At 39.8% G+C, this 19,944-nt stretch overlaps 2 protein-coding genes across 3 annotated transcripts; one reads left to right on the forward strand and one right to left on the reverse strand.

The window, feature by feature from the left end:
- Positions 1–2,708: 2,708 nt before the first annotated feature.
- Positions 2,709–10,119, forward strand: nucb2a (nucleobindin 2a). The gene is made up of 13 exons (XM_080521102.1): positions 2,709–2,756; positions 3,110–3,250; positions 4,117–4,224; positions 4,393–4,525; positions 4,632–4,735; positions 5,952–6,137; positions 6,279–6,369; positions 6,479–6,537; positions 6,618–6,710; positions 7,825–7,914; positions 8,048–8,218; positions 8,416–8,476; positions 8,558–10,119. The coding sequence occupies exons 1-13, from the start codon at positions 2,733–2,735 to the stop codon at positions 8,782–8,784; spliced, it is 1,488 nt and encodes a 495-aa protein (XP_080377228.1). The 5' UTR covers positions 2,709–2,732; the 3' UTR covers positions 8,785–10,119.
- A 664-nt stretch (positions 10,120–10,783) lies between these two features.
- caprin1a (cell cycle associated protein 1a) lies at positions 10,784–18,130 on the reverse strand. Of its 2 annotated transcripts, XM_080521084.1 has the most exons (17): positions 17,991–18,130; positions 16,282–16,416; positions 15,867–15,929; positions 15,662–15,748; positions 14,822–15,063; positions 14,597–14,679; positions 14,200–14,355; positions 14,045–14,097; positions 13,872–13,955; positions 13,615–13,776; positions 13,374–13,482; positions 13,217–13,278; positions 12,425–12,529; positions 11,968–12,127; positions 11,694–11,882; positions 11,496–11,602; positions 10,784–11,379 (listed from the first exon to the last, which is right to left on the reverse strand). In XM_080521084.1, the coding sequence occupies exons 2-17, from the start codon at positions 16,414–16,416 to the stop codon at positions 11,293–11,295; spliced, it is 1,884 nt and encodes a 627-aa protein (XP_080377210.1). In that variant the 5' UTR covers positions 17,991–18,130; the 3' UTR covers positions 10,784–11,292. The 2 variants fall into 2 exon arrangements, with proteins under 2 accessions (XP_080377210.1, XP_080377211.1); XM_080521085.1 differs by lacking the exon at positions 12,425–12,529.
- Positions 18,131–19,944: the final 1,814 nt, after the last annotated feature.

Raw genomic sequence — 19,944 nt, forward strand, 5'->3', positions numbered from 1 at the left:
GAACAGTTTGGATGTTAATCTATCTGGCAGAGGCCTACATAGGAAATCAATAACATCTTTTCTGAAATTGCTGGGGGGGGGGATTCCAAAGTATCCCTAATATCAGCTGAGTAAGGTATATAAATGAGCTCAAAGTGCTTGAATCACTAACACACTGGAAGGCAATATTTAGACAGTTTGGTCTTGTTCATTATTAAAGCATCATTAAAGCGCCACATTTTATTTTATAATTATGTTGTTGATGAAAAAGAAACGCTGATCTTTCCCTCTGTCTAATCTTTCTTTCACTGCATTTTCGCCGTGATAACTTCAGACATTGATTAATTGCCTCTTCGCTCAGTGAACTATAACAATGACATCTGCAGGGCAGGGATGTTATAGTTAGTCATAAGCTCAATTATCAACAGTGGAATTGGATTCATTGTCTGGCTGTAGCAGCCAAAGCTCATATATTTTCATTTTACATTACATGTTTTGTATACATAACATAAGTTGCAAACATGCCTGGATCTACAATTGTGTGAACATTTGTTTAAAGTTTTGTCTCAAACAGAATCATGTGATGCAAAGACATTTCAGTTTGTCTTTTCAAATCAGGTCTTTATATTTTAACTGCACTGTAATCTTTAGTGATTATGATTTAAATCAGCTTTCAAAGCAACTGCCTATCCTAAAAATAGGTGTGGTGACAAGTGAATTCCTTTCATGATTGAAATTCATCATTCAGTCATCAAATCAAGGTTTTGATATATTTGACCAGCTAAACTCACATGAACATCTTTTTATTATCTATTTCCACAATAGTCTGAACGATCCCAGTGGTGGATCTAACCGTAACACAACAACAGCGCCCTCTACTGCTGCGTCAGCACAATCTGAACAGTCCATTTATTTCAATGAGATGTGAAATAAATCGAAGGTTGTTGATTATCATTTCACATGTGCCAGTGCTTTTATAAGCAGTGACATTTATCTGATTTTCAGTTGATTATTTCGGGACATGTCCAACATATTGCTATCACGTCCCCCCCACACTCACATCTAATAGCAGTGAAGCCTGCCATTTTGCATGAACAAGATGATCATTCTCAGTCAGTCAAGGCTAATATACTGCAAAAATGCAATCCGTACATTGTAATTATATGTACAGTTAGTCGACATACTTCGAGTTAATTGTAATTTCGCAAATTGATCACCAAGGACATTTTGTTTGAGGAAAATAAAGGAAATTAGTGACAAAGAAATGACTACACATTTCCTTCAGAAGAATTGCTCAGTTTTCACAAGCTTATGAATTGACTGTGGCCATCTGTAAGCACAGCAGCAAGGTTCCATGTAAGATCTTCCCAACAGTCCAGTGTGCAGGAATGAGGTGAGAGGTGGACTTCAAGCCATTAATCACAGATTCCTGAGTGGAGCAATATCTTGGGTAGAAATTCTGGGGAATTCTGCACCTTCTGCTCACAGACAGCATGGTAAAGAGAACTAGTAAAAAAAACAACGAGATTCATTTTCTGAGCATATCCCCATGACCTTGACATTTGCATAAAGCTACTTACAGATATGCATGATTAAACATAATTATCAGGATGTGTGCTGAATAATATATACATTATTTGATTACAAAACGATCACGAACAAGCATGTGACATGCATGTAGTTGTAGGCTCGTCGAATGCATAATATGTATCCAATACATATCTCATTGATCTGAAATAAATGATGCCATTTTTAGGAAAATTATATTGATATAATGCAAGGACAAATGTTTATTAGTGATATATCATTTCATCCTTCCTATTGGCAATTTTTTTTTCACAAATAAAACCATGCAGAGAGTTCAGAGGTCATATTATGAAACATCTTGACCCTTGAGGACCTCAGGAAGAGGTTTACTCAGTGTTCCCACAGTCAGAAGCAAACAAAGTGAAGCAGCTATTGGTTCCAATATTATCATTTTTTTCTTAATGCAGTTTTCATTACATTTATTCTCCTTTTCATGCCATTCTTAATTATTTTGTTGTTTTAATGTAATTCATAATCTTAATTGCTCAAGATTAAGATTCTTCTTATCTTTAATGTACTCCCTTTATTTCCATGTAAAGCACGAGATACATAAATGTTCCTTGCCTTGTTATAATACAACTGATTTATCTCATGAAATACTGTAATATCCAATGTATGGTTCATGATACCATGGTAGATTACCAAAAAATTTAATTACATGTCACAGCATAGAACAAAAATGCCATGCTTAGACATTTAGCTACATTGTAATACAGAATATTTATTTATTTATTTATTTATTTATTCCGAGTATTGCTTTCAATTTATTGCATATGGCTTCATTGACCTCACTCTTATAAAGAAATGGCATTTAATGTATTAAATTGTCATTTAATAAACAGTACACGATCCGTGCATAAGGTAGATATTTAAATCAGCAGAGATTTTTGAGTGCTAATCAACATGTTTACATTAAAAGTTCAGATAAAAGTATCATGTCACAATATGTTTTGGTTATTGAGTAAATCAGATATAAGGTCCCGCCCACCTGCTCCGCCGTCTCTCGCCACGTACGATTCAATGCAACGCAACATGCTAGTCGTTTTGATTGAAGGCTAAACTGACCAATCGGGTTTACACTCTCGGGTACGCAGCCTACCGTGCTGACGGGCAGCCGAGCTTCAGACACATTTCCAGCTGAGAGGAAGCGGCAGAAAGCAGCGGAGATGAGCTCCAGGAGTTACGTTAAAGTGAGTATACACACACCCATCTGCTGTGCTCTTTAATGAAAGCTTTAACACCGTGTCTGCTGTTGTAAATAGCCGACGTACGCTTTGCTGTTATTGGCAACAGCGCGTCGTTGTTACAGTGTCTGGTACTTATTAGCTGCCACCGGCAGAGCTAATGCTAACGCCAGCAGATACCATGGTTATTATTAGCCACTTATAAACAATCTGCATTTTAGAAAAGAAGGAATCAGACCGAATACGTAGACAAATAATTTGATCTATTACGCGGGCACATATAGGCTACACGTTGACTTTTTATTCCCATATCCTTGATTATTATATATGAATAAATAATTAACCCTGTTGTGATCCAGATGTGCCTGAGCCGGATGTTCAACACCTGCTGGGTTCTCCTGCTGGTCCAGCTGCTGTGTTCACAGGCAGTTCCCATCAGTATGGACAAAACTAAAGTCAAAGAGCCAGAAGCGAAACCTGAAGAGCCTCCAGCCAGTGTGGTAAGAATCTGACGCTCTCATCCATCATTCTCATAGTACACACCTTTGTTCATGCTAGTGAAACGATATTCTCCTTGAATAAACATGTATATCACAGACAAGACGCTATTTATCAATAGTCATTGTGAAAACAACCGCTGAATGCCTTCTACTTTGCCAGAGTTGAAGGCATTCATGTTAATGTTAGCCCACTGCAAATGCATGAAAGATTATTATTATTATTGTTATTATTATTACTATTATTATTATCCCTCATCTCACTCTTACCCTTTGAATTATCTGTATTTGTCAGTTTTATACCATGCCAAGTTAATAAATATTTGAATTAATTTGAAATGGATGCTCTTTGAACCTGTGCTGGAATAGTTAGACAGCTGGTATCATATACCTGTCTATTGTGTTTGTAAACACATTTAACATGCAGCAGGTTCATAATTAAATGATCACATTAAATTATTCACAGATAAGCAAAATTGGAGACCACTGCTGATACAGTGTTTCACTGTTTCCATGGTGGGAAATAAGATAACATACAAGTTACATCCTTCATTAAACTCCGAACATATATGACACTGTTGAAACAGCTCAAATGAGTTACAAAATCACCCACAACTACACAAATTAGACTGAAATATGAAGATTAAGTTTTCTCATGCCGTAATGGTCAACCAGTTAATAGATGACATTTGGGCAGAAAGTTTAGTATTGCAAACAGGCTGAATAATGTTATTTTACTCACAAATACAGTATTAACAATTTAAGTTTTGAAATTGCAACAATGACACAATATTGGCAGGAATATTTAAAATGTTCTCTTTTTTTAAGGGAACAGGCATTGACATTTGATTTGTTACTATTTGTTTTAGGACACTGGACTCCATTATGATCGCTACCTCCGAGAAGTCATCGATTTTCTAGAAAAAGATCAACATTTTAGAGAAAAGCTCCACAATACAGACATGGAGGACATAAAGGTGTGTTACTCTCATTTTGCCTTTGACAATGTTTCTGCCAGAGATGTGATTAATCTCCTGCATCATTTATGTTTTGGATGGGATTAAAAACAAATGCACATTACTTTAGTGTTAAATCTGCTTATGATATGTGTTGTAAAACAGTAACACATTTTGTTCATAATGCAGCAAGGCAAGCTGGCCAAAGAGTTGGACTTTGTCAGCCATCATGTGAGAACAAAATTGGACGAGTTAAAAAGGCAGGAGGTGAGCCGACTCCGCACTCTTATTAAGGCCAAACAAGATCTCGAAGGAGGGAATGGTATGTTACGTCATTTCTGTGACTGAAGAAACAACTCTAATCTTTAATGTTAATTGGAAGCCAATGATTTGTCACCAACATGCTGCATATCTCTGTTTTTCTATAGACATAGCAGTGGACCACCAAGCTCTGCTCAAACAGTTTGAGTACTTGAACCACATGAACCCTCACACGTTTGAAGTGGATGACCTGGATCGGCTCATCAAATCGGTGAATCTCGTTCCTCCTTCATGCAGACGACTCTGTCTTGGCACATTTGAGTGTTGCTATTGAGACAAGCTAAAAACATGATCCCACGCAGCTGCTTTATTTATACCTCATTGGTCAAAGTATGGCCGACTTTTGGTTGACAGCCATAAAGTGACTGTGCAAGTAGGAAGGAGCAGAGGATATCAGTTTGTGTGGAAAGAGTTAGGAACCTGAACAAGTATCCTCTCGCTGGTGTTGTTTGACCTATTTACCAGTGCCAAAATGTATTTTAAATATAAGTTGACATGTTTACGCCTGATCTGTTTGTTTTTTTTTGGCAAATGGTGTTAAATGCACAAAACAGCTGATTATTGTTGAGTTATTCTCCTGGGTGGCAGAGTGTTGCAGTGGGTTGTACTATTGGCTCACCTTACGGCAAGAAACGTCCATACTCTCTCAGTGCCCATGTAAGATTTCATTGGGCACTGCAGCTTTCAGAAAAAAAGGCCTGAATCGTAAATTCAAATTGACAGGTGTGAATTCTCAGGCGGGTGATTGTCTGTCTGTGTTTGTTTTCCCTGTGGTCGACTGTGACCCGTCATTGTGTAACTTGCCCTTTAAGCTGTATTCGTTGAGGGAGAAGTCAGATTTACTTTTCTTCAAAAGATCCTTTTTTTTGCTGAAATCCATCAACAAGTCACTCTTGAGTATTTGCAGATGGTGACAATGAGCACTTGACTGGAATTATTTTTGGCCTTGTATCTAATTCACACAAAACACTATGAGACTGATAGATTACATCATTTGATTTGGATAAACATGTCGGAGTTTGTTTTAAAACTATTGTTGATGTAGATTCTCAATCATATTTTGTACAATGATAGACACTGCTGGGTGAAAAAGTATAATGCTTTGCTATTTGTCACTTTTAAAATGAAGAGAGTATTTTATTGATCTTGAAAATGTAATTTCTTATTTGTTTTAATTGTAAATGCTTATTGTTTACATTCACTCTGTACGTGGTCATTTCCTTGTCATAATGAAATATGAGGTCATGAACATGCCGTTCGGTGATCCCTGTTTACTATATATTTTAGCGCATTATAATTTAGTTTTCAGATGGGATTAAATAGCCAAAAGGCCATTGTCTGAAATTATTGTGGCACCATATACTCAGTGATTTTTTTAAATGATGTTAAATTGCTACTCCCTTTGACTGTCTTTCAACTGTGTCCAGGCGACCAAAGATTTGGAGAACTATGACAAAGAGAGACACGAGGAGTTCAAGAGGTACGAAATGATGAAAGAACATGACAGACGCGAACACCTGAAAACACTGGACGATGAAGAGAGGAAGAAGGAGGAGGAGCACTACGAGGAGATGAGGAAGAAGCATGCCGACCACCCTAAAGTCAACCACCCAGTAGGTGATTTAGTTGCACAAAGCAAATGTGTTGAGTTTTAGTACTGATGGGGGGGTTGGGGGGGGGTCAAACGACTGCCAACTGGTTGATATGTAGATTTTTGGATTGTGTTTTTCTAATTGTTTGCTTGCATGTTGCAGGGGAGCCAGAATCAGCTGAAGGAGGTGTGGGAAGAGGCTGATGGCTTAGATCCTGAGGATTTTGATCCCAAGACCTTTTTCAACCTGCATGGTGATACGTTTAATCAAGGATCTGTAAAAAAAAAAAAGGAATTTCATTAAGCCTCACATACGTTTCAAATGTAATTAACTGGTGTGTTTTTATTTATTATTTATAACAGATACTAATGGAGATGGCTTCTTTGATGAACAGGAGCTGGAAGCGTTGTTCACTAAAGAGGTAAGGCAGCGGCATTTGACCCTGTGAAGTGTTTTAAGCGAAATGTTTTTGTACCGACTGTTGGCCTCTGGTGATTTTAGCTGGAAAAAATTTACGATCCGACCAACGAAGAGGATGATATGGTGGAGATGGAGGAGGAGCGGCTGCGGATGAGAGAGCACGTCATGAATGAGGTACAGTGAGCTGCACTTGGGCAACTCCAGTATTTACACTGCAAACAACAGTTCGCTGGTCGGCTGCAGATGTTCAGTTTACCAAAGAGATTCGGTGGAAGTCAACTTTAAATAAGACATCATGTGCTCCTGCTTTCTGTCAAGACATCAAAATGTCGTTTAAGATCAATTTAATTTGTGAAAAGAAAACCTCAAAAATATATATTATGAGAAAGGTTTCTTGGCTATAACATTATAAAACCTGATCATCCCTTTTAAATTGTGCCATAAACTTGTGGGATGCACAGTAGAGCTGAGTATAATAGTTGTACATATGAAGAATGTGCCGGATCGTTTTCTACTAATGACGAATGCCCAAAAGAACAAAAAAAAAAAAAACACCAGAGAAGCAACGTAGCAACAAAATAATCTACCAAACACACATTTTCTTCATTTTGTACTTTCTCAAATATCCTTATCACCGTGTTACACATTTGCAGTAGTGCCAGTGATGAATGAAACATGGTGACTCTGTTTTAATAAGTTGGAATGCCATGAGAACATAAAATAAAGCCTAACACCTGATGTTTTTTTTTTTTTTTTAATCTATTCCATATACAACTATACTATATAGTTTGTGCTGAAAGTCAAATGACGAAGTGTAATTTTTTAACAACGAAACTGAGCTGCACAAACACACAGAGGAGTGTACTTACCAGTCTCTCAGCCGACACGCTTGTTTTATTTCCAGTGTTTGTCTTTTGAGGTCTAATTTGTATATGGTAGGATTCCTCTTAGACTTGTTAGATTAGTTAGTTGTTCACTCATCCTGTTGGCTGAACACACACTCCATGGTAAAAAAAAACAAAAAAAATCTTATGTCTGAAAAATGTTATAAAGAAAAGGTGTTAAAATGAATGTTAACTAATAAAATTGGTCTATAACTAGAAATATACATTCTATATATGAATGTAAAGAGAAAAATAGAAACTGTGGATATATCACCGACCTTTTATTTTCACTGACTTCACTCCAGATACCAGATTAGGTTGCCTGGAACAAAACAAGAAAGAGTGTGGGGCAATGCCAGCACACATTCAGCTATTTTGACTCCTTCGCTGCTCTTCCTCAACAGGTGGACTCCAACAAAGACAGGCTGGTCTCAATGGATGAGTTTCTGATTGCGACAAAGAAAAAAGAGTTCTTGGAGCCAGATAGCTGGGAGGTGAGACACGACACGCGATACTTCACCGTGTAAAACGTCACTTCAGAGTAATTCAAACAGTGAAATTGTTTGTGGAGAGAAAAAAATGGATTAAATAAGTGACATCTGCTTTGTTTTTTGTTTTTTTTATCAGACTCTGGAGCAGAACCAGGCTTACACGGATGAGGAGATGAGGGAATTTGAAGAGCATCTCACTCAGCAAGAACAGGACCTCAACCTGAAGACTGTCGACCTCCAGAAGCAGCGAGAGGAGCTGGAAAGACAGCAGGAGCAGCTAAATGCACAGAAGATTGAGCTGCAACAAGTAAGCCCTTGTGACTTTTATGACTGGAAAATGCAAGATGGTGACATTCAAACCTGAGGTCATCAAAGCAAGACACGTTTTATTTTAAATTGCTCTGAATGGGGTTTTTTTTGTGTGTTTTTTTTAAAATGTGAAATCACTACGACATGCAGTATTCTGTTTATGTTTAAATAAAGCAAAACTTCACATTGTTACAGGCTGTAGAGCATATGGAAAAGCTGAAATCACAGAAGGTTGATCTTCCTCCAGAAGTCCACGGTGAGTGTTTTTGTGTTTCATTGGTGTTTTTGGTTTTAAAGGTTTACTCTGCTAATTCCAAACTTTTTTTTTTTTTTGCAGTTCAAGGAAACGCAATTCCAGAGACACACGATTTTGACAATCAGTTGCATTTTGCACAAGACGCCCAACAGCAGGGGCATCAAGCTGTACCCCAGTATGCTGAAGACACACCTCAGGAACATCAAGAACAAAACCCAGACTTAGCCCAACATGGTCTCCCCCAGACTCATCAGGATCTACCACCAGGCCATCAAGATGTCGCACAAGGCCAGCACAATCTGCCCTAACCGTACCGTCAGAGGTTTACCGCCAGACTGTTGCAGTACCTCCACTCCTGCAGGGGAGCGGTCCCACCCGAGTGTAAGGCTTATTTTCTTTTCAAACAGCATGTCCAGCGTCAGGGGTTTGGACTACACTTGAGATGAAGGACAGCAGCACAGAGAAACCCCCGCCCCTTCCCCGTTATCATCCATACCAGTGTTGAGTGAGTCGAGTGTCAACAGTAATCCTGGGATAACACAATAGGATTACGAGAGCAAATTGACCTATCATGGACATTTATCCTGTGCAGATTTACATTTTCAAGTTTTTTTTGTGTGTGTGATTACATTAGGAGTTATGAAACCTGTTTGATAATGCAACTTTACAGATACCTTTTTAATGAGCTTTTTTAACCCACTATTTGCTGTTGAAAATAAAGAACCTATATAAATGATACGTCATGCTGCTGCTGGCTCCACTAATAGTTTGATCTAAAGGGGCTGTTGGGGAATTACAGCGCAGCCATCGAGAGCGATCAGGTATAATGAGTCTTTATTGATTTTAACATCAAGGCACCACTAAATATCTTTTGAAACCACAAGGAATTTCAATTTTCACATGATGGTTTGAAATGCTTTAGAAATAATGTGAGATATTTCAGAAAGGTGCAATATAGCTTCTTTTTTTTTTTTTTTTCCCCAAATCACCATATATTCTGTTTAACGGTTTAGGCAAAGACTTGTTGGTGCAGCCAGCCAGCATTCATATTGAATCTCTTTCATGTTTGAATCGTCTCCAGCTGTCACGGTCATCAGACGGGCTTGATACACTCGTAACCCACAAAACCAATGGACAGAGTCAAGATTGCAACTTTGGTTAAAAAAAAAAAAAAATCCTTTCTAGAATAACTTTTCTACTTTCTGTATGAACATGTATCAACCATAAAACATTGTTTTCCATTGCTCTCAACCTAAAATGTGTCCTGCTTTCACCGTGAACTTGACAATGGCCACTTTCAAGCCCCGCTGCAGCTGCTTCTACCCGATGATGTCAAGGTGCGGGTTTTTTTTTTTTTTTTTTTTATTATAGATAGGCATTAAATGATCCATTACATTTCTCTACGCCCCTCAATCATATATTTGAGGCCAGTCTCAGTGTGGCGTTGCACCTCGGGAAATCTGCTTACCACAATGAACATAAAGTGGAAACAAAATACATTTCATTATACATGGACACGTGTGTGTGTTTTGGAGTTGATCATAATTTTTTTTTAAATTGAGTTTTCAAATTGATGACCTGATTGTCATCAGAGTTGTTTTGTTTGAATAAGCTTTTTTTTTTTTTTTTTTAAACTCCAAAGGGAGTAAAGCACTGAATACATCGCAGGTGTGATTGACCAGTATAACAAAAAATGAGGCAAGCCTCTATGTGGAATTTGTGAGATGAAAACTTATCTGCTTTCTGTTCTCAATATTGTGTTTGTCCAATGTGCGTCACTTGGTCCTAAATTACAGGAACTTTACTCCCACATAAACAGATTGCTGGTGTAGTGTAAGTGCTGTGCTGTCCAGGTTGCTAGTTTTGATGCACAATTGTTTCTTTACGCTTGTAAACAGGATTTTTGTTGACTTTTCACTGGAGGGAGCCTCATTTACGTGAGAGAATGTCTATGCCTTACAGTGGTTTTCCATCATATATAACTTAAAAGACTTAATTTGCTGTATCTTCTGTGTGTGCCACGTGTTCTTCTGAAATTGCAATGTTATGATTTGCAGTGTGTACAGGTGGTGTTTTGATTGCTTGCTGCTGGATACATTTGACAATATTGCACACACCAGTTCAATAAAAAGGGTTTACCAACAACTTTATCAAATAAATTTGCTTTCCCATTTGTGTAACGACACAAAATGTAAACAAAGCTTTCTGTGCATGAATCACACAGACGTTTAGGTAAATCCATGGGTCTGTATATTTGCCATATTTAGATTGTTTAGAAGCAGCTCATACAACAACAACCAAGGAAGGTAATAGGACACAACTTTATTGAAACAGTCTCAACCAATAACATCAGTGTACAAAGAGGTGATGGTGCAGATGTGAACAGAGGGGGTAAAAAAAAAAAAAAAAAAAAGCCTTTATGAAGGTTATAAGGTGAAAAAGAGAAAGTGGCTGAGGGCACAAGGCCCAAACAAAAAAAAAAAATTGTTCTTGTGGAATCAACGGTGGCAGGGTATTTTTTGCATTTATTTTGTACAAAAAATAAATTAATGAAATCTTTCAAGTTTACAGGAATATCTATTTGTTTGTTTTACATCACACAGACTTGCTGATAATCCTACATGTGGTGACAGTTCAGCATTTTCGTGTTAAAACAGTAAGAGAATCTAGACCGAAGCAGACTGACTGATAAGTAGGGCGGGAGTTAAAAAAATAAGATTACCAATGAGAAATGAAACGTTATAAAAGTGAATTGGGGCAAACACATTCAAAAATCCTGAATGTTCGTGGTGCGACGTGACGGTCCTTAGGATCCTTTAGGATCGCATTGTTTGAGAATTGCCTCGAGACATACCCCGAGGTCCCTGGGCAGCGCCCCTTTTGTAGCCTTGCTGATATCCCTCCTTGAAATAACAAAAACACTTTCAATAACTATCCAAGGAATTAATCAAGTGAAGTCAACACATTTAAACACTTGGAAATGTGGACTTTTTTTTTTTTTTGATGCAAAGACACTCACCCGTTGGTAGGTACTACTGGAATAGTCCCGTGATGTGTTAAACTGGGTTTGACCGTAACCACTGCTGGGGGCGTTTGAGAAGGGAGGTCGATAACCTTCATATCCCCCTGATGTCAAACATATTCACAATTCAGTGTTAAACTTCAAAAAGTAATGCAGTCATACGAGCCTCCCCAAGACACCGCTTTGTGCTTGTACCTCTAAATCCGTTAGAGGAGCCCCGATAGCCATTCATCATGCCACGGGAGTTCCTCGGCCCGCCCCTGGGTACGCCCCGGCTGTTGTAAAAAGACTGGCCGGACTGTCCGAAGCCTGCGCCGGGAGAGGGCTCTTCATGGCCTCCTGCTGACGGCATGACCTGCTCTTGTGGCTGGAACCCTCCAACAACTGAACAGAAAAAGAAAGATTTTAAATGCCAAGTTCATACACGAGTAGACCGTCGGGACGTCCTCATCATGAGGTGTGCACGCACCTGACTGTAATCTTTCCTGTGGGATATCGGGCTGATCTACAGTATTCTCCGACTGGCTGCTGAAGCCTTGTCCATAGCCACCAGGGAACTGGTTGGGCTGCTTCAGAGGATCCGGCTGGCTGTCGGCAGAGGGCGGTACCGGTGCATTCATATTAAATACCTGACGGGGGGGGGGGGGGGAAAGGGAGAGTATTTTGTAAATATCTTCACACCCCAAATGATATAAATTTATGCAAGGGTACGGATCCAGGTGTACTTCAGAAACTGTAGCCTGTTCAGATGGTATGCCAGTCAATTAGTTTTGCCACTACCAATAAGACATGCTACTAACCGGCCTTTAGTGGCTATTTCTACTGCTAACCCTTAGCTTGGAGTTACAGGAGCCGACAGCTCCCTGTGGAATTAAGTCCAAACAAGTTCAATGAGAATTTGTTCAAAATGGACCTAGAGAGCGTACCGCTTGCACTGACTGGAAAGGTGCGGCGTTGACATTGATGCCTCCAGTGTGGGTGGGTTTGGAGACAGGTGGGAAGGCAGAGGACAGGGAACATGGGGCGGGAGACTGTTCGGAAGACAGAGACATTGAAGCCTGGGTGGGTAAGACGGAGGGACTTTGGAAGGCAAGGAAACAAGGAATATGTCAACGGGTGAGCTGGGAACTCTTGCTGAAATGCCCAATTTCACTATAAATTGCATACCAATAAAATAACACCCTGTTATACACGACAGCTTGTCAACATGTTTGACCGCATCATGTTCTACAGAGAGGAGTCCTATAGAATGAGGAACGTCACGGATGTTAATCCACCAACCAGAAAAGCTGAAGCTCACACTGTTCAAATTTCTAAATGTAGTGAGGGGATTGTTAATGATATGTACTGATCATTTTATTTTCCTATTTGAGTGAGCACCGACACATTTGCAAAATATCTTGCATGGCAAATTCCAGATCTTGTCACAGTGACAGATATTTATTCACCAACACGCTAATCAACCTGTTTTTTTTTTTTTTTTTTTTTTAATTGGAGGCGAAGGTGCCAACCGTGACTAAATTCTGAGGTTTTATATTTAAGAAAGAAAGTGCATTCAATCCATCCGTGTATTGATATTAAATTGCCATAAAACAAACCTTGATGTAGTTTAAGCCCAAAATCATCATGTATATGACAATTTCTGCAACACTTGTTGTTGTTCCTGGACTTGTCAGTCAGTCACCCATGACTTTCTGCTCAGCTACCACTCCACTTACATGTGAGGGTTCCTGGGGTCCAGATACTGTAGTCGTTTGAGGAAGTCTTGAGTCGGTGTGCACTGTTTGGACGAAAACCCAAACGTAAGTTTTGGTTTTTTGTGCGATGTCCGTGTCTACATACAGACAAGTTAAAAGAAAATTAAGTGGCACTCACGTGAAGGGCCAGTCATCTGCTGCAGGTCCACAGACTGCACAGGCTTCATTGGCTGGGCGGACACGATGGCTGGGTCCAACGCCTGGCCATCAAACTCCAACATGGAGTCCTTAAAAATAAAAAATAAAAAAAATTTCATGCAGTAATCTAGTTCTTTGGGACACCTGCTTTTTAGGATAGGAGCGCAGTTATCGTTATCACTCAAAGCATCCTCCAAGGTATTCTGGAAGGGTTTTCTCACCTGCATGAAGTTGTACGTCCCTTGCATCTGGGCCATGAGGTCCTGCACTGCCTGCTTTCTGATCACTGGGTCGGTGGCAGGAGGGGGAGACCCTTGATTCACAGTCACAGTTGGTTCTGGAGCCAGCTGAGGTGGAGGCTGGTGGTGGAGGGAGTTCACCATCTACACAACACATTTCGGTGAAGAAAATGCCATCTTGTAAGGACCCGAAGGTTTTGTGACGTCAATGAGATTAGTAACACGGAGGTGGTGCATACCTGGGTCTCCACAGTCCACTCCTCCACTTGGTCTTTGTCTGTACTACCGTATGTAGTTTCTGGAATGAACTGTCTATTTACAAACTGTAAACACAAGACGACAACATTCAATACAGCTGATTTTTGTGATTTCACAACAAAAAAATACAAAATTAAACAAAATAAAAAGTGACCTCTGTCGTTTCCACTTTAATTGGCTCTGTGCATTTTTCACTCGGTAATCCTTCTAAAAAGAAAAAAGAAAAAAGAAAATGTTAGAATTGTTCAGTCTAGTTCAGTTGTATGTCTCTCTTGCGTACATGCACCGTGAATGTGACGCGTTATTTACCGGGTTCAGACGGCTGCTCCTCAGCCATCGACTCGGCCACCACAGCCAGCTCCTCTTGCTCCGCTTCCTTCTCACATGTTCCATTGGGATGAGTTTGTGCTCTGTCAAAGTAGCCACTCATCAGCACCTTTTCCAAAGTGTCCTTCAGTGACTTGTCTGGAAGAAAACGGGGAAAAAACACACAGATGTAGTAGATGTCGTACACAATCTGTACTGTGGGATGAGTCAAGACATCATGTCTCCCCCCATCACATCATACCAAGTTAAATGATGAATAAAGACAATTCATGCTATTATTTTTTCCGACATATTTTAGAAAAGCTTTAAACTCACTCCAATACACAATCCGTATCATTCAATGAAATGTTTGAGTAATGTTTACTTGAGAACAACTTACATGTGGTCCCGACCACAGCCTTGTCTCGTCCCTCAAGCAGGTCCCACAAGTGTAATGAGGCCTCTTCATATTGGTCAGTCAACCTGAACAATAACACAATTAAGTAAATATAAATAATTTTGCGGTATTTGTAATCTACTCAATGTGCTGCTCAAAAACCCAAACGTTCCACCGATAACTGCTGGCACACTCAAGACTTTATGTCACTTAGAAATCCCTTCCTACCTGAGATCATAGTTCCTGTCAGGTCCCACCAGTTTGTAAAACTCATCAAAAGCCGTCAGGTCAGCCTCGCTGAGCAATGAGGAACCGCTGGCATCGGCCTGTTTGAGGTCCTGCCTGACGCGGTCATCTCCCAACTGGTCCAGCAAATACTGAATCTCCAAAACCGTCTTCAGTCGCCGTTGTTCCATCTCCTCCCGCTGTAGCTGTTCCCGTCTTGCAGACTTCTTCACTACCTTCTGAACCTGAAGACAACAGGGCATTTCTCACACTTTGTTTTCTGGTTGAATAAAAGTTGAGGAATTAAAAAAACAAACAAAAAAAACAATGTAGGTCTCTGTGTATTTTCCACCAGTGGGCAAAATATATGTGCATATGAATGCACTCTTGAAAGCAGTTGTGATGTAGCTTCTGCAATGCTGTTCACTGGGATAAATGCAATAAAGATGATGTATGTTGGATGAATAGAGAGACATTACAAGCTAGGAATTCACTAACGGCTTAGCAACAGCAACACTCCATATCTCCACTGAAGGGTCGCACCGACACTGCAATCATACACAGACCAAACAAAATGTCGACATAAGGTTGACCAGACATCACAACTCATCACAGTATGTGAGAGCTCCTTATTTCTACCTCCTATTCAGTGCATTAAGGAATGCTAAATTAATTTCAATAAATAGTAACATGATCATACAAGAACATTTCCACATAAAATCTGCTTTTCAAAGTAAAAGGAGACAGGAGATGTATACAGGGTTGGTTGGTGTAGCCCCCCCGTTGAAGGAATGATGACAGGTTTCATCACAGCAAAGTTATAATCATAACATTAAAGCTCACCTCCTGGCCCAACGCAATGAAGCTCTTCTGCAACTCTCGAGCAAACTCCAGGTTGTTGGTGATCTCTTGATATTTTGTCAAAGCGTCCTACAGGAGAGAAACATTATATACATTCGATGGTCATGGCTGTGTTATCAAAAAGTTAAAGGGAACATTTTCTTCATAAAAAGAAGAGACAATAAAATGTATAGGCATGCTGTCGCACCAGCTGATCCTGATTCAGTCGTTCTCCTTTATTCTTTTTTGCCTGATAGTCATCCAGTTTGGACTGTAGGAAAAATGAGAAACAGGAAAAATGTTCAATAAATAGTTGGTCTAATCTCATTACCAAGATCAAACATCACTGTGCGATGATGAATGTCAGAAAGAAGCCATACACAGCAAAGACTAGTAAATAAAACAAAGCTTTAGTTGTTGCAATGTGGATTTAATGAGGAAACTTTTTAAGTCTTGAAATGTATATCGCAATTTCAATAAAACAAGACGGCACATTCTATTTTTGACTTTATGAATTTGAAGGTATATACTAAAACAGGTACATTTACCTGTAAAAGAAAAAAATGCCTAACCTACTGAAGTGTAGGCAATGTGAAAATATACCAAATTAAACATCTGAATACCTTTTTCTTTTCCATATTACGGACTTTCTTGTCAAGCACACCGAGAATCTGCTTCATGGCCTCCGATTGATTTCCATTTCCCAGATCTGGAGTGGCAGCCTGGACAGCACTGTTTCCAACTGTTGCTGAAGGCATCTGTGAAGAGTAAATGTATTACACACGTTAAAAGATTACATTTTGACCATTGTAGTTGTTTGAATATAGAAAACAAATGCAAGTTCAATCTTCCAGAAGCCACCCGTTGATTCAAAAAGGGTAACCATTAGCTCTCCTAATCTCCATCTTCAGTGAGTGCTTACGAGATTAATTGGTAACTCTAAATTACCAGTAGATGCAAGAGGGGAATGTCTGTGTTTGTGTTAGCCCCGTGGTGTCCAAGCAACCTGCCCAGTGCCCCTCTCGGAGCCTCACTGCAATAAACGCTGGTATAGTAGATACATACATGGAAGGAGTTATGCAACGTTTTCTTGGAATGCGGGTCCCATCATGTGAAAGCCACAGATATCTTTCAGCTCACAATAGAGCACTCACTTAATTTCCAAAGTAATAAAGTACATGTCAGGCCCTTCTAGTGGTATTTTGTGCTTTTCGAATTTCCAGCATAATATCGCAAGACACTTTGAGGTAACTCTGCACTGCAGCTGGAACAACAATGTGGGACTGTGGGTAAATGAGCGTACAGGCCACAGGCAGAGGTGCTGCCAACATCAGGAGGCCCCAAAGTGACCAAAACCACCAAGACATGTCAAGCAGCACCATCGAAAAGCAAATCAAAAGAGGGGAAATACTCTTGGTGTCTCGAGTAGGAATGGGGGCGAAGAATATGTATATGTGCCCAGAAGCAATTGCCTCATAAGTCGACTTGTCACCGCTGACTGACAGCCGAGGTAAGTTGAGGATACAAACGAATGGATCCTGATGTTGAGGTCATCCTGCGTGTATAAGATTGGTAGGTTTGTAGCTGATCCCTGTTGTCACGTCAACACTTTTACTGTAACTTTCACTGCAGGCTACAAAACCGGGACCAGCGAAAGTGATTAGTTAGACACGTCCACGATGAGATTTTATCATATTTTACTTTGAGTGAGTAACAAATAAAATCGAATCTGGAACCTGGGAGTTGAAAATAGTACTGTTAGAAATATATTTGGTTTGGAGTGGAGATGTGACATCAGGCCGCTGGTAAAAATCACAGGAAGTTCACACAATTTAAGATGTCGGCCTTCTATTGAAAGTTGATATCCTGAACGCTAGCCGGTTTGGAAACACCGGCTAACCCAGCCGACGGACGCTCACAGCCCAGGGATGATAGTCGGTCATGAACCAGTGCGAACTCCTCTTTCGACGTGTTTTAACGGAAGCGTGTAGAGCCTCCAACAGCGACGACAAATCAAGTTGATACGCGCAGTGCGGTGGTCCTAATCTCGCCGTCCCATTGTTAGCTGTTAGCGTGTTAGGGGCCGACATGCGGCTAATCGCCCGACCTGACCGGATGTCACACAAAGCCGGCTGTTAAATCGGTGAAATGTGTAGTTATTGACCATTTGAACAAGACGCGTCGACCCCTGACGTTTAGCGTCAAGTGTGAAAAACAAAGAGCACCTCGGGACACCGCGACAACTCGCCACAGTCTTCACTTAAAAAAAACGAAAAACGATGTGTTGAAAGAATTAAACAGTCAGACGACGGAGACAGCACGATTCTCATACCTTTATACTCTTTGTCTTCAAAGAGATTTTCTGAGGCAGGCTTTAGTTCGCAGCGCAGCGCCGAGTGCAGTTCTGTCTGTTATTTTGGTCGGTGTTTTTCTAGAAGGATGCTCAGGCTCCCCCCGGCTAACGGTAGCGGCTACAAGGACCCCTGTGTGCTGCCTCAAACACTGCCTGACTGTAAAACGCACAGAGCAGGCAGGGGCGTTCGTCACATTCTTTTTATCTGAGGGCCCACGTACGATTCCATTTAATCTCCGATTGGGCCAGACTAGAAAATAGCAGGTTGTCGGAATACATTCTTAAAGCAGTTCCAAAACTTAAAAATAACCTGAAATCCATTTAGCATAAACTGTAATCTGAAAACCTGTTAGCTTTTCTCATGTGTGTCAGACTTTTTTTTTTAGTTCAAGGTCAGCACATCTGATCTCAGGTAGACCTGAACACAGGGAAAACATGCAACCGCCACACAGAAAGGCTGAACCAGTATTTTGATATAGCACTAACCACTGATTCTGCACGGACTAAGAACAGGATTAAAAGGTATATTTGTTTACATTATTTAATTGCAACAATTACAAAACTTGAACAAGTTGCCTCTTCAAAGATAAATCTGTGCAATCGAACCATTATGCAAATTTCAATGAAATGTCCCAAAATTATGTCCTTTGTTTCAGACTGATACTCTCACTTTGTATTTAGTCGTTTTTGAAAATACAGCAATTTATGAAACTTTTCAATTTATTTGGCAAATGTATCCAATGATCTGAAGTCAAGTGTGCGGTTGGAATTTAGTCTTTTTCTGCATATTAATATCTTGTCAGAATGCATGGTTTCTGCAGCATGTTACATGCTTGCACAAAATTCAGCCTTTAAGTGTGGCTTTCAGGCTAATGCTACCTCGTTCTACATAGCTTTCACTGCTGCAGCACTGATTTCTCTGGTCAGATCTCAATGTTGAGTTAAAACACTACGCTATTGGTCTATTGAGAATAAAGTTATTGGATTCCTGGAACATACTCCCGACATTTTCAGTCATGGCAAAGAATGAACAGAGGGTGGCGTATGTGCCCCAAATACACGGGATTGTTCTCAATTGAAACGCACTGCAAAGTTATTACTTTCATGTATTGCCCCTCTACTTACTGGTCACCAAGATACAAATCCTAAATATATATCTCTTGCTTTTTTTTTTTTGTCTACAGTTGCTTTGCTTTGGTTTAGTTCAAACATACACATATAGTGGCTGCAAGTGTGTGTGTGTGTGTGTGTGTGTGTGTGTGTGTGTGTGTGTGTGTGTGTGTGTGTGTGTTGGGGGGGGGGGGGTGATAAATAATCAAACATCACATTGAGTCATCAATCCACACATAATCGAAATTTAGTTGAGATTTAATGAAGACATTTGTTTAGATATGATGTGCTATCAAAAACATGTATCCAATTACATGTTTACTTTTTGTGTTTTTTTATGAATTTATTTGAAATTTGCATCATTGTTTTTCTGAAACTTCATTGGTTTCAAAATACACAAGTGAGTATAAAGAAATGAAAAGATAAAATCTCAACCTTTTCTCTCACTTCTTTTAAAAAAAGAAAAAAATACAGGAAAGCTATGAAAGAAAAATCAATATATGTTCCTCCTCTATTTTCGCACCTCCTGTATGATTAGGCTCAGTGTGTCCACAGTGAAGTGGGGGTGTGTGGAGCCCCGGCTCCTCTCTGATGTGGGATACTGAGTAATGGCCGTACATCCTTCAGTCTTCCTCTCCTGCAGCACATCTGACTGGACTAAATATGTGCTGAGGATTTATTGGCTGAAAAACCACAAGAGCCCCACAAACACTTTGGCCCCACACCACTTGTAGTCCATGCAAACACATAAACTCATCTGTTTCTGCTTTTTCTGTTTAACTGCCCCTTTCAAACGGACTTTTATTCTCTCTCATATCTATTG

Source organism: Blennius ocellaris (genome assembly GCF_963422515.1).
Source record: "Blennius ocellaris genome assembly, chromosome: 1".
Lineage (NCBI taxonomy): Eukaryota > Metazoa > Chordata > Actinopteri > Blenniiformes > Blenniidae > Blennius > Blennius ocellaris.

Coding starts and splice junctions, on each gene's coding strand:
- caprin1a (XM_080521084.1), bottom strand. CDS start 16,416: ATGCCTTCAGCAACAGTTGGAAACAGTGCTGTCCAGGCTGCCACTCCA. Junction 12,530..13,216: donor GACCCCAGGAACCCTCACAT/GTAAGTGGAGTG, acceptor TCTTCCGAACAG/TCTCCCGCCCCATGTTCCCT. Junction 11,883..11,967: donor ACAGGAAAGATTACAGTCAG/GTGCGTGCACAC, acceptor TTTTCTGTTCAG/TTGTTGGAGGGTTCCAGCCA.
- nucb2a (XM_080521102.1), top strand. CDS start 2,733: ATGAGCTCCAGGAGTTACGTTAAA. Junction 2,757..3,109: donor GCTCCAGGAGTTACGTTAAA/GTGAGTATACAC, acceptor GTTGTGATCCAG/ATGTGCCTGAGCCGGATGTT. Junction 4,736..5,951: donor TGGATCGGCTCATCAAATCG/GTGAATCTCGTT, acceptor AACTGTGTCCAG/GCGACCAAAGATTTGGAGAA.